This window comes from Apus apus, chromosome 3 (genome assembly GCF_020740795.1).
Source record: "Apus apus isolate bApuApu2 chromosome 3, bApuApu2.pri.cur, whole genome shotgun sequence".
NCBI classification, from domain to species: domain Eukaryota; kingdom Metazoa; phylum Chordata; class Aves; order Apodiformes; family Apodidae; genus Apus; species Apus apus.
In genome coordinates, this window is record NC_067284.1 from 62,518,951 (window position 1) to 62,538,687 (window position 19,737).

The 19,737-nt window shown below is 42.2% G+C and overlaps 1 protein-coding gene across 1 annotated transcript; it reads right to left on the bottom strand.

Moving 5' to 3' along the window:
• Positions 1 to 6,159: 6,159 nt before the first annotated feature.
• On the bottom strand, positions 6,160 to 11,630 carry SRP9 (signal recognition particle 9). Its single transcript, XM_051615109.1, has 3 exons — positions 11,408 to 11,630; positions 8,713 to 8,781; positions 6,160 to 6,955 (listed from the first exon to the last, which is right to left on the bottom strand). The coding sequence occupies exons 1-3, from the start codon at positions 11,477 to 11,479 to the stop codon at positions 6,836 to 6,838; spliced, it is 261 nt and encodes an 86-aa protein (XP_051471069.1). The 5' UTR covers positions 11,480 to 11,630; the 3' UTR covers positions 6,160 to 6,835.
• Between the last annotated feature and the right edge of the window lie 8,107 nt (positions 11,631 to 19,737).

The following is a 19,737-nucleotide window of genomic DNA, read 5'->3' on the forward strand; positions in this document are numbered from 1 at the left end:
AGCTATTTGCAAAGCAGCTGTTCGCTGTGTTAAAAACATGGTTATTTTATTCTCCCGTAATGTGGATCTGCTGTGTGACCAATACAGAGAAAGTCTGCATCTGGGCACAAATGAACAACCCCTTGTGAATCTTAATTCTTTGGTTACTGCCCTCAGCCATATAGTAGTACTGCCACAGCAAATGTGTTTTTAAAAAATGAAATAAAAACCCCTCAAGTGTCAATCACTCACCGAAAAGGTCAGCTTCCCTACTGCCCCCAAATTTAAAAGGTATCTTTTATGACACTTTAAAGTAAGACATTGGCTTTCATGTGGACATATCTGAGGCATTAGTTCATCCTCCCACCTGCTGACTCCTTAGTAGAGCAGATGCCTTTGGGAGGTCACGTCTTTAAGCCACACACACAGTTTGCCAGAGCTCAGTTTTTCAGTGCCCTGAGGCAAGCCTTTCATCTTTTAGCCACATAATGATAGCAGAACTGTATTATAGGTGGCTGTATTTACATGCGTGATCAATCCAGTTAAAACAGATACTTTAGCTAGCCAACATGAACAGCTAATGCTCATTTGCGCGCTACCAGCCAGCAGCGCCATTCCATAGGTGTCCAGAAAACTCAACCACTTCTCCAAGAAACCAGTCTTTGAAATCTTGCTGTAAACACATGCCTGTACTCAGAAAGATTCTGCTCAGTAGAAGCAGAACAATGCAGACTGGTCCTTTCGTGAACAGTTACCACTTCTAGACAAGAAAAATGAACCAAACATGCAAACATAACTTCAAAGGAAATAAAAAACCCCAGTCTCTCCAAGACCTTTCAGTATGATTGATTTTTTAAGTTCTAACAAAATGACTTAAGAATTGCCACAAAAAAGGGGATGAAAGAATGTGAGCACAAAATCAAAACTTGCTACTAAAACAAAGCAAAATACCCTCCGAGCTGTCTTGATTTAAATAGAAGACACTTTCATAAATACCAACATCCCAGTTTAAGAGTTTTATAATATCAATATTCATAACACCTAGGAATTGTATGTATGGGGAAGTACTGATGGGTTGAGCACACTGGCTCTTGCTACAAGACTGGGCACTCAGAGATAACACTGAAGTCTTCAGATGTTTTTAGAAGGAAAGTAATTGCGTTCTCACTACAGGTCTCCAAGAACACACACCTATAAGTAACGTTGGCACAGTACAAGCAAATAACACATACCTTAATGAAAACCAAAGACTACGTTCAACAATAGGGCCTGTACTTGCATGAAGGCAGTTGACTCTGCTATCGCTCTGTGACCATATTTTTATTGGCTCAGTTCCCACAGATTTCAGTGTTACATGGTCCAGTTTAAGCCCATATTCTCCTGAGAGTTTGTTAGAACAGTTATGACAACAAAGAACCAGCCCTGTGGCAGCTCACTCAGCTCCCCCCCACACACACACTCTCCAGGATGAGGAGGACAAAGGCCAACTAGAAGCTCATGGGTCGAGACAAAGGACAAGCAGGGTTCTTCACTGATGAAGGTCCTAGGCAAAACAGACTCAACTTGGGGAAAATAATAATTTAATTTAACACCAATCACACACAGGACACAGACAACACAGAGCAGGGCTTACATATGTTACCCCCACCCCTCCCTTCTTCCTGGGCTCAAATTACTTTGTTCCAAATTTCTCTACCTCCATCCTGAGGCTGAAGGGAGATCGTAACAACATATACAAGTATCTAAAAGGTGAATACAGGGAAGATGGAGACAGGCTCTTCTTAGTAGTTCCCATTGTCAGAACGAGGGGCAACGGATACAAGATGGAACATAGGAAGTTCAATTTAAATATGAGGAAAAACTTCTTTACAGTGAGGGTGATGGAGCACTGAAATAGGCTGCCCAGGGAGGTGGAGTCTCCATCTCTGGAGATAACACCTACCTGGATGCAGTCCTGTGTAAAGTGCTCTAGGTTATCCTACTTCAGTGGGAGAGTTGGACTAGATGGTCTCTAGAGGTCCCTTCCAACTCTAGCAATTCTGTGATTCCTCCCAGCGGCACAGGGGGACAGGGGATGGGGTTTAGATTCAGTTCACAGTCTGGTGTTTCCTGCCACTCCTTCCTCCTCAGGGAGTATTCCTTACAGTCCTTCCCTGCTTCCCCATGGGGTCCCTTCCATGGGAGAGAGTTCTCCATGAACCTCTCCTTCATGAGTCCTTCCCACGAGGTCCAGGGCAAGCTGCTCCAGCCTGGGCTTCTCACAGAGTCACAGGCTGCTTTGGGAACAGTCACCTCCCCTGGCCCCGGGGTCTTCCAAAGCTGCATAACCCAAGTCCACTGGCAGCAAATCCAAGTTCACCCCTCCTGGCACCTTAGGGAATGTTCCACCACGTTCCTCCACGGATGCAGAGGGACAGCCTGCCATCTCACCATGGCTTGCAGGAAAACTTCTGCTCGGGCACCTTCTTCCTCTTCTTCCTCACTAACCACCAGCACGCTCTGCCTCTCCAGCTCAGCTCTTCCTAACTGCTTGCCCTGCTCAAGTCTTATCTCAGTTCTTTTGTATGTTAATCACTGAGGCGCATCTATTGTCCCTCTAATGGCTCCTTGGCTGGTTTTGGAGCAGGGGGAGCTTCTCAGCTTCTTACTGGAGTCACCCCTGGGACCCTTCCCCCACTACCAAAAAACCAACCAAACCAAACCAAACCAGCACATCGTGAAAGGCATGTTTTTATGTCATCCCCAGCAACAAAGACAATTCAACTGGACTGTATTTAAATACCACTCCTTTAGCTCTCACAGCCTGTGTAAAAGAAATAATATTTATAAACAGGTGCGTCCAGTCATGCAGCATCTAACTTTAAAGTGGTAACAGCTTTTCAGAATAGACACTTCCATATCTTGAAAAGCATATCTTAAGCAAAAACACGATGATGCCTCAGCATGGAACATTGTACAAATAATACTGTTTTCAGCTAAGTTCCTTCTCCCTAAGGTCCCCGACTAATGCTCAAAGACTTGCAGGAAATTTTGTGCAGATTCTGCAATCTAGGTAAGAGTAAGTTATACAGAGAAAACCCCCCTCCTATTTGCTATATATTCACATTTCCACTTTAGATTTCAAATGTAATTTCAAATATGGATACAGCATCATATGTGTGTTATTATTTTATCTTCCTCTAAGCCAGGAACAGAAGTGAAAAAACCACAGGTGCATTGGGGGAGAAAGTGTGTTACCGTGCTTGAGAAGAGGGCCAACACACCTTCCAGATAACATAATTCTTTAAAATCAACCCATGGTAGCAAGTCATCATCCAAGTCTTACTGACCATATCTGGCAGAAACCAAGGTTTCTCCCCGTTTATTACAGCAAAATGATTAATATTACCCACTTTTATACCATGGGAAGGAATTTAACGAGATGATATAATTATCTTGCAAAACATTTTTGAAAGCACCTGCTTGGCTTCAGTTCCATTTTCCATTTTGAGAGATTTGCGCACCAAAATATGCAATTTTCCAAAATCAATCCATAACTCCTGAAAGTATTAGGTGGAAACAAAAGCCGCTTTCCTAAGGATCTCTAAAACAAAGACTTGTGACCAAAATTCTCACTTCCACAGATAATTTAAGGATATTCCTGTAATACAGAATACACTTACAGGACGGACTATATACAGAAAAGGTCAGGGTTAAAACCCCTAAAGGAGAACAGAAGTGCTGTAGTTGCACATAATAGAGCTTAGCTACAAAGTCAGCTTAGGTGCTGTGCACAAAGGAAGAATTGAAATCAAGACACTCTGAGAATCCAGGAAGTGAGAACACCTAAAACACAGAATAAATTCCATGGGTAAATGAATCCAATTTCTTTGTGCAATAACAAGACTTTATTAAACTATTATCACAAAACAACAATTACTGAAGATAACTAACATGAAGCAACAAAATTAGCTCTAGCAAAGGAAAACATCTTTTTTTCAGTCATTCCACTCTCCAAGGGTGAGTGGAACCTACATTTGCACAGGTTGCTTGTCTGCAGCCCGTAACTGGCACACTCTCCTAGCCAGTGATCCAAAGCAATTGCTGACAATCTGGGCCGCCAAATTCAGTTTTTTACATGCAATGCATTCAGTGTTCCTTTTGGTGCAGCAACCATATCAAGCTGACTTTTTCATCAAATGCCAGTGGACACATTCAAGCAGCTAGAAATTCAATGGATTAGGTAACTGAAAGCTTATTAGCAAAGTGATCAGTGTACATATGCACACATGGACACTCTTTCAACAAGAGTATGAATGCAAAATAGCAAAGTTTTGAGTTCACAGCTTTTCAACCAGCCCATGAACACAGTATTAAAGCAGCTGAAAATTCCACAACAAAGTCAAGAAGCACCTCTTTTTCTAAAGAGGTTTCCAAACGCTTTTTTTTTTTAGCAGTAGCTTTATGATTACTTTTGTGCATTATGACTTCACAGAACCACCCTAATTTTTCTGTGGGTATATAATTAGCTTACCAATACATACTTTTACAAAAGTAGTATATTTCCTTTTGGTTGTACAGAAACAATTTCTTAATTTAGAAAACTAGAAATCCATTTTCCTGCCTCTTTTCCTTGACAATTGCTAACCTAATATATAGTACTGTAATTGCCCGTCTCCACTAGACAACAGTTCCCCCTTCTAAAGCCTGCTCAAGTATATACCTTAGGCATTTCAGCCACTTCATACACCAGGTCCTTCTACAGGTCTCTCTCCTTTTATTCTCCATGCATGAGCAAATACCACTCAAGCCTTTCTGTACCTCAGCTCACAGAAGTCATCTAAACCAATTTATAAAAGATGTAAAAAAATTATGTTAAAATATCTAAAGTCTTTTCACCTGCCAGTTTAATAGCTCCAATCACGTGGCTTCTGTGGCTCAACCATTCACACAGAATCACAGAATTTTTCTGGTTGGAAAAGACGTTTAAGATCAGAGTCCAACCATAACCAAACTCTACCAAGTCCAGAGCTTAAACCATGTTCCTAAGCAGCACATCTAAAAATTTCAAACATCTCCAGGGATGACAATTCAACCACCTTCCTAGGCAGCCTATTCCAGCATTTAATTACTCTTTCAGGGAAGAAGTTTCTTCTAATCTCAACCTCCCTTGTGTTTAAACACTTAACATGCTCTATTACAAATGTTAAGAAAATAAGTTGGAGCATCAAGGAAAAAAAATTAGCATTACAATCTTATTAAAGTTTAACTGAAAACAAAATTTAGCCTTCTCTCTGGACTTATTTGTATTTCAAAAGCCAATCCAAGAAAAACATTACATATGTACAAGTCACTCCTGTAGACTAGAATTTGAGTAGCTACTGGGAAGTTGGCACTGCAGTATTTTCCAACAATAAGTGACATGATATGCTCAACTGAAAGAGTACTCTACTGCAGTATTCAAACCTGGGTTGTTTGTTTTTTTTTTTCCAAGCCCTTGGCAAAGGTGGGATCTCCACTGCTTCCAAGTAGCTCCATTATTTTCATGTGACAGCAGGTAGCTAATTCGGTAGATTGTTTTGTTACATATAAATGCCACCAAAGACAAGTCTTTGTATGGCTGTGCTTTGCTTCTGTGGCTTGGTTTGAGCCAAAACCTTAGTCTTGGAAAACCCTAGTTGTATCAATAGTGTAGTTACGCTTTAAAAAAATCCGTCTGGTTTTAAGTATGCAAGATCTAGTCAAAGCAAGTATCAATTTCAGCTACTAGGTTTTCAAGCAAAAAGCCTTTGCAAAAGACGAGGCTTCAATCACACTACTGGAGATAACAGTGAGAAACAAATCTAAGCCACAGGAGCATTGCTCTATTCTTAACATTTGTATTTAAGTATTTATTAAGCTGGTTTTCATCCATTTATTGAAGTGGCTGACATCCACCTGCCACATGTAAAATTTGAAAATACAGTTAGCAAGCTGCTAAAATAAGGCATCTGGATAGCCTTTGGTTGCATTCTTTCTATTAAGCTAATATGCAAGAGCTTCTAGAATTTGTCTTGCTGATATACTTCAATTCTGCCTGAGGCAAGGATGAGAAAAGGTCCCCTGCTAGTATAAAATAGTTCAAGTACTGGAAAAAAGCCACTATTTTTTAATAGCAATATTTGCATAAGCAGAAAAGAAACTCACAGATTCTTACCAATCTCTAGCCAAATTCAAGCAAAGTTTTATTTAAATTTTAAAATACAGATGTTTAATTACTTGGCCAATATAACAGCTTTACAAACTGCATCACAGATAATGTTGCACAGCTTATGACCAAGATCAATAATAAAAGCTAAAATGTTGCTAATGAGAGTGCTAATACAAATTGGCAATTTTAACATTTCAGTTCAGAAACCATCCATTCTTCTAAACCCCTCTCGTATATAATTTATGTAAATATTTATTAGACCCAGTAATCACATGACACTACTAGTCAGGTTAATAAACCTTCTCACTGTTAGAATACACCAGCACAAGGTATGAGTACAATCAAAACTATATGAAATTTTGTAACAACTTTCCAGAAATATTGTTGTGGCCCATCAAATTCAGACTAAAGTACTGCAGATTTCAAATATTAACTTATCTTCTTAGCATATCTAATGTGTAAGAATAGTTTCCTGTTTGATTCCCAAAAATAAATATAAGCTTTCCATTGAAAGCATTTCTTTTCCTAGTTTTCCAAAGTGAAGTCCAAGGGGATGAAAATGCTTCAGACTTGCCATCAGTCCACTTCAGTACATAAAAGCATCTCCTGTCCCAGTATTCATTCAAATCCAAGAGATGTTTTCTTCCAGTGAAATATGACTGGAGCGCTCTCTTCATTTTCAGCAAGTCAGTCTGTTTCCATGGCAGCACTGCGGGATTCCTTAGCCACCATGAGTCGCATTAGCTGACTGTGGAATTTCTCAATCTTCTTTACATCTTGTGCCTGGTCTGTTCTATACAGCAAACACTGTAAGAGAAAGTTGCTCAGTATCAGATTTGCCTTGAACTGTTTTTAACCTGTTCACAGCTGCAACAAATTTGTGTTCGGAACACATAAAACAAGGTAAGTACTTAAATGTTAAATTTGTGGCATATTGTTACCACGAGGCAGCACCAACACATACCTACCCTATTTTAAAATACACATCTGTGTTTACATTTAAGTTCTTTTGAAAAGCTCGTGCCTTCAAATTTTAAATTATGGACACTCATGATTTATCCTGATATTCTGCTCACTCAAAAAATGTGCTAAAGCTTGGAGTTTTAAGCTGTCTTCTAAGACGCTTTTGTTTGTATTTTCTAAAAACAGAGCAGATTTTAAACCCAAAATTACTTTCCTATTCTCTATATTCTGTAAGTTTATTTTGCCTTTTACAATGCTTAATTGTACGCTGTCAGTGACATAAAACCAGTTCAGTATTTCCTACTAAAAAGGATTCCCTCCCCCAAGCCAAATCTGTTTCTTAGAGAGTCCTAAATAAGGAATGTAACATCTGATTAAGATAAAAAAGAACTTTTTCACATGACAAGCCTGTAAATGCAAAAGGAACAAGAGTAATATGCCAGTGATTTATCGAAGAAAGACTACTTGGGGCTTGGGTTGTTTTGTTGGTTTTGGGTTTTTTTTGTAGTCTAAGTAATTTCTTACACCTGTACAGCATGAGTGTGACTGCCCAGGCTGATTTAACAATGAAAAAGCCCCAGAATGCTCCATCCTTCAGTGCTGTCAACACAGCAACTTTTGTCAGTATTAAATTCCTATTTTATTTCAGAGGAAGAGTAGAAAACAGGTTTTTTCCTTCAGCTGTATTCATTCTACAGATTTAGAAGCAAGAAAAAACTTCCTGCCTTTAGAAAGAAACTTGCCAAAAATAAAATTTAAATAAAAAATGAAACCAACCCCCTGCTCACCTGTCAGTTTCACAACTCCCTGTAACTGGAAGAAGGCGAGAGGGCAGATAACCAAAACCTGTTCACATTCATGAATCACCTGACCTCAACTACCCCTATGGCAGACTTCAACTAACCTGCCCTTCACTTCCCCAGGCTATCAGTGCCCCATACTCAACACCTCACCCACACTAAGCCCTATCATCCTGTCAAGAAGTGTTACACCTCTTCACATCTCTCCCATGTTTTGAAAATACCAATGCCAGGCTACTTTTCCTGCAAAGAAGAAATCTGTTTTTTTCCAAGTCTGAACTGCAGAAAAGCAACAACTTGGCTATAACATCACTAGCACCAAGAACCTGTTGCTGGTGTGGATGTCAGCATGCATATGGGATGGGATCTCTGAACTGCTAGTGAATCTTGTCATTCAGTCTGACAGCACTCCACTGTCTCATCATGACAAATAAGGAGCTTATCCTATGGTTGGAAGCTGCCAGTACTCTGAGCAAATAAAAAGGACCACACTCAATATTAGCAAATACATGTGCAAAGATCCTACTGAAATGTTTCAGCAGATCCAAGATTTTTATAGTGCTTGTTTTCACAGCATCCTAAAGTAATTATGTTGAGACCCCTAAAGAACACTGAGTTGTTAGACCTTTTCCTGGACTGTCATTGTCAGTCACAGACACAGCAACTGGGGAAGGTTAAGGACAAAAGTTTTTAGAAAACTGCCACACACTCTCAAGGTAGTGGCTCCCAAGTTGACTGACAAGAAACGCAAGTCTGTGAGAGATAAATAAGCCCTGAAAGGGGAATATGTTCTGTACTTACAGCTACGTCGTCTGTTACTTTGATACAGAGGTTCCCATCACAATGTCGATACTTAAGAACAACGCGCACCTGAAATGACAAACATTTTATGAATTAGCATCTACACCTAACAATTCTCAGGACGTATCTGAATTAAATCTGCCCAAATTCAAACTACCTTTCATTAGAATTAAGTACTGCTTCACATATTCACCACCTATCTGGTGGTCCTCAGCTCTGGTGGCCACAGCCAGGAGGATTTGATAGCTGAACCATCAGATTTCCCTGCCTAATATATTAAACTGTTCTATAATAGCAGCAGGAAGCTTAACATCGGGCATGTTCAAACCTATTATAAATACAGCAATGAAACCAGAAACTGAACTGGAAACTTCTGTTTATAAACTTGAAACAGTTAAAAAAAACAAGTTCTACATCAAGGCTTCAAAGGGATTAACTGAGTGGGTTAAGCTCAACATTATTATTTTTTTCTTCTATGATACCTAAACTATTATGTAAAACAGCCATATTGCCAGTCACTTTAGTTAATTTAGGCTAAAAATTATATAAATTAAGATTAAATTAAGATTGCTTTCAAGACTTCACAAGGCTAAACTTGAAGTCTGAAAGCAAGCATTCAGCTTCTCACTAAAACACTACCGTAGTCACCTGGCCGAAGGTTTAGCCTGTCTGCAGTTCTTCTGGGCTATCAAATCACCAAAGACCTCAAAACCACATTTATAAAAGAATCAACATCCTCAGCAACTGACTGAGCATTACATGCTTCCTACTGAATGCATAACTAGTCACAGTTCCTTCAGTTTCCCGACAAGCAGTTACATACCAAAGCTTCTCAGGCTAGTTCTCTGGCAAATCAAAAGGAAAGTACTTACACTGTGACTTTGGGGACTATATAAACTCCTTTGTAAATAGACAAGCGTATTGCCATGGATGGCAAGTGTCAACGTTTGACTCAGACAATGTTGCTCAAACCAGGACAGCAAGAGACTGCTTTTGGACATGCTTTAAGAAAAGGGGGAGAGCAACTCCTGGTTGCAGTGACATCCCTCCCAGATTATTTTCATTTAATAGGAAGCTCTCAGTTAAAGGACACGGAACTGCTGGAGAGGGTACAGCAACAGGCTAAGAAGATGATATAGGGACTAGAACATATCTCTTATGAAGAAAAGCTGAGGGACTTGGGTCTTTTTAGTCTGGAGAAGACTGAGGGGGGAATCTTATAAGTGCTTATAAAAACATAAAGGATGGGTGTCAGGAGGATGGGCCCAGTAATTTTTCAGTGGTACCCAGTGACAGGACAAGAGGTAATGGGCACAAACTTGAACACAGAGAGTTTCATCTAAACCTAAGGAGGATCATCTTTAATTTGAGAGTAACAGAGCACGAGTACAGGCTGTGCAATGGTTGTGGAGTCTCCATCTCTTTAAGACATTCAAAACCTGCCCGATGCCACCCTTTGCAACCTGCTCTAGGTGATACTGCTCTGGCAGGGGGGTTGGACCAGATGATCTCCAGAGATTCCTTCTAACCCCTGATATTCTGTGATACTATACAGAGTAAGAAGGTAAACCAGAACAATTTATTTTATTAAAAGTAGATAGTTGGCAATTGCATATGGTCAACCATGCTAGTTAAAAACCGGTGTTAAACACTGCTTCTGAAGTGACCTCTATTTTCAGTGAAGAAAAGTAGGCCTCTTTTACATAAGTTTTATGTTACTTTTTTGTGCTACATTGTAGCTAAGATGCAATGCCAAGTCCTGATGAAGACTCAAGTTATTTTTAATGTTCCCACAAACCACATTCCTGAAAATATTAACAGAAACAAAAAGCAGCCTTATACCAAGAAGTTAATTCCTAGAACAAATACTCTTTAGGAAGGTAACACCTACCAGTCTGAAGCGACACTGCAGGCCGCAATGCAACGTAAGAGTTAATGAGCGCTTTCTTCTAATATTTCATTAAGACAAATGCAAATTGTATGACGTCGTATGTTGTAAAGTCATAAAATAAACCGACTCTCAAAATGCTCTTCATCTAACACAACTCTTCTAATCTCGGTTTGTAACACACAGGCACACTGCAAACAAGCCATGTCCCCGAATCCGGGCGCTCGGGGATCACACCTGGCGCATACGCCGGTTACACCTCAACACCACCTCCCGTCGGAGATGGACACATACCGTCCTGTGTTTTGGGGGGTCCATGAAAATTCCTTTCTCTTCCGCGGAAAAGGAGCGTAAGCTGCGACCAGGTCCAGCACGTAACCGACTCATTTGCTGCTTCCTGCCCCTCTCCGTGCAGGTTTCTAGAGCCGCACCTCGATGCAGCCCCCCGAGCGGCCCCCGCCGAGCCCGGGCCGCCCGCAGGAGCCCCGCTCCCGGCGGCTGCGGCAGGTGCGGGCCCCGGGCAGCGCCGCGGCGGGCTGCACGGCCCGGCTGGGACACGCAGCCTTCCGGGGAGGCCGCTCCGCTCCTCACCGAGCTCCAGGGCCCGGCAAAGGCGGCCCGCCAGGGCTCAGCGGCCCGCGGGCCTCCCGGGCGGCCGGAGGACGCGCAGCGGGAGCCACCAACTCGTCCCTGCTGGCCGCCACCGCCTCCCTCCCCAGCCGCACCGCCCCGGGGCCTGCCGCGGGCGGCCCACGCACCCACCCAGCCACCCACGCGCAGGGCCTCTCGGCTGGGCCCCGGACCCACCTTCATGGGGTCGGCCAGGTAGAGCTTCTCGGCGGCGCGCGTGAACTCCTCCCAGGCCTGGTAGTGCGGCATGGCGGGGCCGGCCGGGCACGGCACGGCACGGCACGGCGCGGCGCTCCGCTCCCCTCCCGCCTCGCCGGCAAGATGGCGCAGGAGGCGGGCCCGGCGTCCCGCAGGGCCGGCACCTCCCGCTGGCGGCGGGCGCGGCTCCGCAGCTCCGGCCCGCACGGGGCGCGGGGGTGTCCCCAGCGCGGGGGTGCCCGCCCCGGCACGGGGGTGTCAGGAGGTGAGTGGGCCGTGAGCCTGGGGTGAGCAGGGCTGGCTTTTGCGGCCGAGCCTAGTCTCGGTTTTCCCAGGCTGGAAGGTGCTTTGTTGAGCCGGAGGGTGGCTCCGTGTTGGACGGAGAAGGTATTTGGGAGCAGCCCCCCCGCGTTGTCGGGGCCGCCTCGGAGGTTTCAGAGGGGTGCCGAAGCTGGGCTTGTCCCTGGAGAGTAAAGCTGCTGGTCTCGGGAGGAGACCGAAAGTTACAAAGATCTTGAGGAGCCCTGCTTTTCAAATCTACGTGTGTGTGTGTGTGTAAAGCATTTCCATAAAACTGCCTAAAATTTGTTTCAAAAGGGAGGGAAAATTCCATTCTGTTCCATTTCAAAATCCCATTTCCATGGTGACCTGTGCTTTTTGTTCATTAATTGCAGAAAGGTTGTAGCCAGGCACAGTGCTGTGCTCCGACCATACTTCGGAGCTTGTGTAACTGCTGCGATTACAATTAACATGTAAAATCGCAGTTCTCTATTTCAGGGGATGCACTGAAAACCCAGAAGCTCCTGATAATGACTCACAACTTCAAGCTCCTGTTACTGAACCAAACAAAGCTCAACATTGTGGCCGTACAAACAAACTGGAAAGTTGAGGGCGGATCTGCATGTTGGGGGACATATTATGCAGGCAGTTCCAGTCTCCACTAGCAACATGGGGAAATGCTAGCTGTAGGGTTTTTTTGACCACAAAAGACACAATAGGCGCAATGAAGAAATGTGGCAAAGAAATAAAAGGGTGGATGGGAAGTAAGGGGAGAAAAACTAGAATGAATTTCCCTGAGTCAGTAAAGCAGAAAATAATTGTTACTGTGGGGATCAGCTCTGAAGAAGTCTGCAGTGATTAGGCTGCCAGACTTTAATAAGTTGCAACTTGTGGGTGTTATGTGGTCTAAACAATTCTGTTAAAGGGCTTTGCACCAATGAGTGGAGGCGATGAATAGTGGAAAGACTTGAGACTTTTTTTTTTTCTTTCCAGAACTGTTCACAGAGTTTAGATACTGCTGCGTCTGAGAACCCAGCTTCGGAAACGCTAAGAGTTGTCTTTCAGAGCAGCTGATAATCAACATGTCTGATTAAAGGCGATAGATGTATTGACAGGGCCTACAGCAATTATCCGAAACACAGAACCTAACCTGGCAGGAATGCTTCTCCACTATCATAGGTTTTGAGTAGCTGTTTATAACAGCAGAGTAGATATTGCTTCTGTAGTGTATTACAGACACATGGGGTATGTAAATACATGAAAATGAAAGGTGTGAGGAGCACAAACCCTGTAACATGCATAACATATATCACAGAACCACTGGTCAGCAAATTTGGATCAAGGTTTTCAAGTGGGACACATATTTTATTTCAGAAAAAGGAGTCCCAATTTTGAGCTGTCCATTCAGAAGCACCTTAGGTTTGCTTTTCAGAGGATTTTGACTCAAATGTTCAGGATCTTTTATATGGTTGGGGTTTTGTTTGTTTGTTTGTTTTGACACAAGCAGTCTTAGGAGCTTGTGAATGGCCAGTCATTAGCCCTGTAATACACAATTTCTGCAGCTGAGCTAATAAATCAGAGCAAGATTAGAAAACACACCTAATTTGGTATTTCTTTTTCCTTAACCCCGGTGGTTTGTGTGATCCAGTTTAGGATGCAGCTTCTAAAACTATTACACATGCAAAATTTTGGAGGGGACAAACTGTATTAGCCAGGGCAAAGAACAGAGAGTGGGATTTTTTAATTGTCCTTAGCTCTGAAATAATGTGATGTGTCACTGTGACAGTCACATACTGCCTGATATACAATTCCCTGTAGCCTGCTCCTGGCAGTGGATCTTAAGGATTTCCTCTTCCCTGCCACCACCACCACCTATGGTGCCACAGTTATGCTACCACAGCTGTTTGTAACTCTGCGTTGGGGATCAAACCAACACGTGCGTTAAAAGCAGTGCTGTTTTTATTAGCACATTTTTAAACTGAGATCAGTTCATTTTTGCAGTTTACTGTGTGGCCTTACATGCTGTTGTGCTGACACAGCTGTTGAAAATGTACCTTTTTTTGGTGGCAAGACAGGATATGGGAATTCCTACTGTGTGCTGGCTTGTCACCAAAAATGGGGAGATGTATGTGAAACCACTCCCCCAGCTTCCCTGAAAGCAAGGCCAGTTGCTGAAATCTTGGCTATTAAAAAGAGACGTTACTTCTGAGCTTCAGGGAAAGCCTGATACCTGTAGTTAGTGTGCTGCTTCATTCTGTTGTTCTGATCTTGCTTGGAGAACAGAACACTTTCCTGACATGTTTGAAAAGTAACTTAGACAACTGTGTTTATTCAGCTGTAAGTTGTATTTGATGTATGTCCAAAACTGTGTTTTTCAAGTGAGTTCCACTGAATGCAGTAATGGTAGATCTCTTTCAATGGGCTTTTTGTTTAGTGAAATAAAATGAGCACTTGTTTATCACTGTGTGGAGTGTTTGGTGTCCTGCCAATAATAATTTAGTAGTTGGTAAGAATTCTGCTAAAATATACATACTTATCTTGCTTTCTTTTCTTGAGTTCCTGCTTTCTTCCACGCAAGAAATCATTCCAGCGGTCTTAACGCCCATTCCATCACTTGTAAGTGAAATCTGGAATGCTATAAAACCTCATTTACCCTTTTATCAGTCTCACCTTGTTCATCCTTGCTAGATTCCCTAGACTACCTTAGATAATGCCTTTTTTAACTTGGATTTAAGGCCATAAAAAGCTGTGAAGCCACAGTGTGAGTACTTGTGTGATGAAGATTTTTCATGCAGTTTTGCCTCAGGCCTTTCCCCCTCATCCAACCTGTATGTACATGATTAATGACCTCTCTTTGATCAAGCTTCTACATGCATTGCCACTGCAAGTTCTGCTTTGTATAGTTATGTTCAAACATCTGGATTCCACATGGTAATTAGTTTTTTATCTAGTGTCTTTGCGCAAATGACAAACTGAAAGAAAAAGGTAGAAAAATACCTTGCATTGTATCTTAAAATATCCACAGAGATCTTGAGTTCTTGCATCTCCTACAAAGTTCATGGAAGTTGCAGCTGCTCAGCATAACTCAAGGGTAGAGATTTGCTTTCCTGTCCTTCACATTAATGCTTTTATTCATTCTAAAGCAGGTGCCGTATTATTATTTGCAAATGTATTTTTATTTCCCAGATAAGGAATTCAGATAAGAGAATTAAACTCATTAAAATAGTTATCTGTCACTAGGACATACTATTGGTGGGTAAAAGAAGCTGGTCTTTCCAGCTAAAAGAAGCTTTGTGTAGAACACTGGGCATTATCAGGTTAAATTTTGTATTTGATGGGAAAGAACATGAGAAACTCTGAATTCAGTTACACTGCTGTAAATCCAGAGCCTTTCTGGTTTTTTAAGTGGAATTTTTTAATATATACTTTTTTTTTTTTTTTGTATCTGTAACAGTTTAATCAAACGCAGACTTTGGTTCTGAGATTATAATGCTGTTCTTGGACCAGGAGCAACATTAAGTCAGCACAGTTATACAGGTCTAAGAGAGTGCTAATGAGAAGTTAGTTACAAGATAATGATTGCTGCCAGGAATGCTTAATGCTCAAAGAAGGAGATAAAGTCTTTTTTCAGGATAGCTTCAACCCAGCCCTCAGTGAAGTTAAGAAGGCGGCATGGGCATGATGATTACACATTCCCTTCTTGTGTATTTATGGTCTAAAACCACTTGGGATTTGTACTGATGCAAACTTTTAATTACACCGGGTTTTGTTTTGAAAGGACATTTATGTGCATAAGGGTACAGACAGATCTTGAGTACAGTAAGATCTGACGTCTTTGACATCTCACTGGCTTCTGAATCTCGGCACCCATGAGAACTGACTCTGCAGCAGAAGAAGCTTGTGCTCCTGGATGGGTTATAACATGCCAAACTGAGCCACAGGTTTTCATTCCATAGCTCCCAAAGGAGCACAAAACATACTAATCCTTTCTATGGGTTTTGTATTTTAAACACCTTGGCTAATGCTTTTGCCAGGCTCAGCCACATATAGTTAATTGCATCAATTCTAATTTTCTATTTTGTTTGCATACAAGCATCTTATCAAGTGATCCCAACTCATACTGTCCTTAAAGGGTAATTAGATATTGGTGTGACTTGACTGTTAAAACACTGTTCATGACAATTAAGGCTGTTTGTGGACAGCAGGATTTGAATCCCCTGTACTTGTCTCAGCCAAGTCACAACTTCAAGTCAGAATGAGACCTGAGTGCCTGTTACTCTCCTCCTTTCTTTTACCCAGTGCTCTCCTGCGAAAGGAAGCACATTCAAAACATGCCCCTGATCAGGGCCACTGGGGAGCCTGCAACTGTGGGCACACTGTGATCCATGCTTGCCACACATTTTAGCCATAACCTTCCCCAAGGCAGCATTAGTTTGCTGATTAGAAAAACCTGTCATTTAATATGAACTAATCCAATCTTACTGTATTCTAGGGACTTCATGTATGTGTATGTGAACAACCATTACACTAGCAAGAGAGCTGTCCCTGTGTATGGATGTGTTGCCAGCCTGGCCTTGAAAGAAACTGCCCTTTCATTTTTGGGTGCTGTTCTGACAGTGTTCTTGTTAAGCTGTTTGCTTTTGATAGCTAGAAACATTCATCCCTTTCTGTTAAGTGGTCAGTTTAGTCCCTTCAGCATAATACCATATTCAAATTAATGTGCTGTCATATGTTAGAGAGTAGACTCCATGCTGTCCCAGCAGTGACTCTTGAGATTTGAGAATGAAATAGCAGTCCTTGTGATGGCCTTTGGGGAAAAGAGGAACACATCTGGTAGCCAGCTTATGAATGGCATTTGAAGCATTCTGGAAGCAGACAGACACTCTGAGCATTAGATTTTGTATCACCATTACATGAAGTTTCAGAGCATGCTTAAGATGGGGTTAGATCATCTGCTGGCACACGCTGGAAACACACTGATTTCTTACATTAATCTTTAAAGAGAAAAGCTTTTTATTTGATAGGCATGACTTAAGGCTGGTTTACCCGTGCTATTCGTGCTGCCATGGCTGATGTAATTGAAAACTACAAACGATCAGTAGGGACATGTGAAACTAGATGCTTGTAGTGATACCTCCCCAAGTCCTCTGGAGCGGTGTAACTGCATCTGGGGTGAAAGGGCTATAGGTACTTTTAACTAAATTGACTTATAATTCTAAGCTACATATTTTAGCCCAGATCAGATGGTAATTACCTCCTCAGTTCAGCCTGCAGAAAGGAAGACATGAGCACCTCCTAGTCTGCTGTAATGCTAAAGCCTGGCAGGTGAACACTGCTGACTTTGTGCCAAAGTGAAAGAGTAACTAAAACACTTATCCCTCCCCCTGTGCCGTTGTGAGAACAGCAACATGCAGCTGGTGGTAAATAGTAAATTCTCCTGCTATTTGCAAAGTCAATTCATGTCCCTGAAGTTGCACAGCCTCATTGGAATGAACTCTTGATTTAGCTTTGTCAGTAAAAGAGTCTGGTAGTTCCAGCCACTTATCATTGCCTTTTCCCAGGAATTAATGCCCCCTCGTGATCTGTTTTAAGAGATGCTTGTGTGAGTGCCCCTTAACCCCACTTCAATCAAAATGGGTTAGCAAAAATCTCCTACTTAATCCATTTAGGCTAAGTCTGGCTCAGGTTGGAGCAAAGTAGTTTAGGGGGTGCCCATATGAGCCACTCTGCAGGCAGATCAGAAGAGATGGTAATTTCTACAAGAAGAATTAGGACAAGCTGAGCAAGGGGAGCAGATCTAATTCAGCAGCTTCTCTCATCCCCTCAGCTGGAGGCAGAAGCAGGGGCCAAGCTCTGCGCCACACTGCGCGCGCGCGCACACAGACACAGGTGCATTGGGGAGCTCGGCTGGCCGACAGAACTTGGGAAGCCATAGTGGTGCAGCTGTTTTGGAGTTACAGCAATAAAAAAAACTTCATGCAGAGCAGCTGCTGCCAAGAATGCCCAGCAGACTAAAGCCTCTTCAGGCTCCTCAAGCTCTCCTGTTTGAGTGTTTGTCCTTGGTCAAGAGTTGGTTGCAGGTAGAGCTCCAAATTATGGTCAAATTGTGTCAAAGTGGATTCTTGACATTTACATTGCCAATTCCTGAAACAATTGCAAGCACACACATACCTCTGAAGTCTACAGCATGACAGCTTCCTATACAAGATGTCTGATGTAGAGCTTGTGGAGCTATCAGGCTCTCAGGCCCATATAACACATACATAAGAACTAGGTTCTGTTCTGGGAAGGACTTCCATCCTTCCTACATGGTGTTGCTGCTACTGTCCTTGTCACAGAGGTTGCAAGTTATTTAGCTGGCCCATTGGTTGTCTTGTGTCTGCAGATAAATTTAAACCTCAAATCTGTAATTTTAGCATTTTCCTTAGATCTGGAGTACATTAGAAGTATGAAAGGAGATGTAGGTAGTGTGTAGGAGTGGGGGCAGGAAGAATGTTTTCATAAATTATATGCCAGGGCTGTGACTTTACGTTGAAGGGATAGCTACTAACAAGATTTGAAATGTGTCCTAACAATTGCTTTCTTGATTAGGTGTTTTTCTCTCTCCATTAGCAACTTTTACTGATCCCATAGTTTTTAAATGCATATCAGTTAAGTCAATGGTTGAAGTGATGTTGCTACTTCGTGACAAAGTTTTCCTCCGTTCAGAAGTAGAAGTTTAGAGGTCTCGCAGATACCAGAAGCACACATGCAAGGGATGTGAACGAACGAGGAAATAGTCACTGCACTCTTTGTTTTGGGGCCTGTAGAAAGAAGACCCTTCAGGCAATTCCCAGCCCTTCTGTGTCCCCATGCCTCCTACCCACTCCTGGATAGGAGTTAGAGGAACCAGGAATGGTAGCTGCCTGTTTTCTGAGGAGTCTCTATTCCAGATCTCTGTTTTAAGGATTCAGCCCGTCTTACACAGCACAAAGAGATGAGGAAGGGCAGTGTGTCTGCTCATACATATTTCAAATCCCTTTTATTTTTTTTCCTTAGGGTTGTTTACACTTCTATTTTCAATGAGGGTAAATCTAGCTGGCCTAAAGCTAGCTCCTCTTCCATATAGTTTACTCTTCTTGATTTAAAAACAAAAATAATGAGAAAGATTTGCCAGTGTAGCATTTGCTATACAAAATTTACATGCAGTTCCTTTGAACTAAATTCCCAGCAGAAGTGAAAGGATTTTGAGGCTTCTAGATCTTACCAGACTGCTGTTTTCTGCAGACAGAAATCTGTACGAGATGCACTTCTCCAGAGATCCCTCCTAGCTAGCTAGGGCTGTACTATCCTTCTCCTACCCCGCTGAGACATACTATCAGCTTTTGAGGGGGGGATCCTTCTGGACCTAGGAAGTTAATTAGTTTTGCTTGTGAATGTCTGCCACTGAAGTGACTGATTAATTTTTGGAGGGAAGGAAAATTCTTCTCTCCGGAGTTGGAAACAATCAAAACATGCAGATTTGTTTAGATCTTGATGGCTATTTCTCGTCTGTGGGGCAAAACTCTTCTCCATAAGTGGGGCAAATTTTCCAGCAGTTTTATTTCAGTTTCTGGAGTTGTAGGTGGAATCACAAATCTAGTCTTATAGATCCAGAATATTATCAGGAGTGTTTGAAGGCTGTTTGCAAATCAGATGCTGGAAATTCAGAGTAAGATATAGTCTTACCCTGCTTGACTCCAGCCTGACCAGTTTCACAGAAGCTGAGAATCTGTTGACACTTATAGCTTTTTTGGGGTAGTGAAACCATGACCTAATCCAAGGCCAGACTGGTAAACAAGCAGTTTGCTGTTTAAACATGTAAGGTAACTAATGCAATTAAGGTGCAGTCCACTTACAGGTCAGGTGAAGACGTCTCTGGTGTTGACACAGAAACCTCCTCACTCCTCAGTGGCAATCCTAACTTCAGCATGTGGTCGCTTTTCTCCTTAGGAACAGGATCAATTTGATGCCTCATAAATCTTGTTAGGTATTCTGTTCCTTCCTCAGAG

Bases quoted from the DNA above. Each gene is read 5' to 3' on its own strand.
- SRP9 (XM_051615109.1), bottom strand. From the start codon at position 11,479: ATGCCGCACTACCAGGCCTGGGAGGAGTTCACGCGCGCCGCCGAGAAG. The intron at 8,782-11,407 runs GTGGGTCCGGGG...TTGTCATTTCAG, and splicing joins ACCTGGCCGACCCCATGAAG to GTGCGCGTTGTTCTTAAGTA. The intron at 6,956-8,712 runs GTAAGTACAGAA...TTTCTCTTACAG, and splicing joins AAGTAACAGACGACGTAGCT to TGTTTGCTGTATAGAACAGA.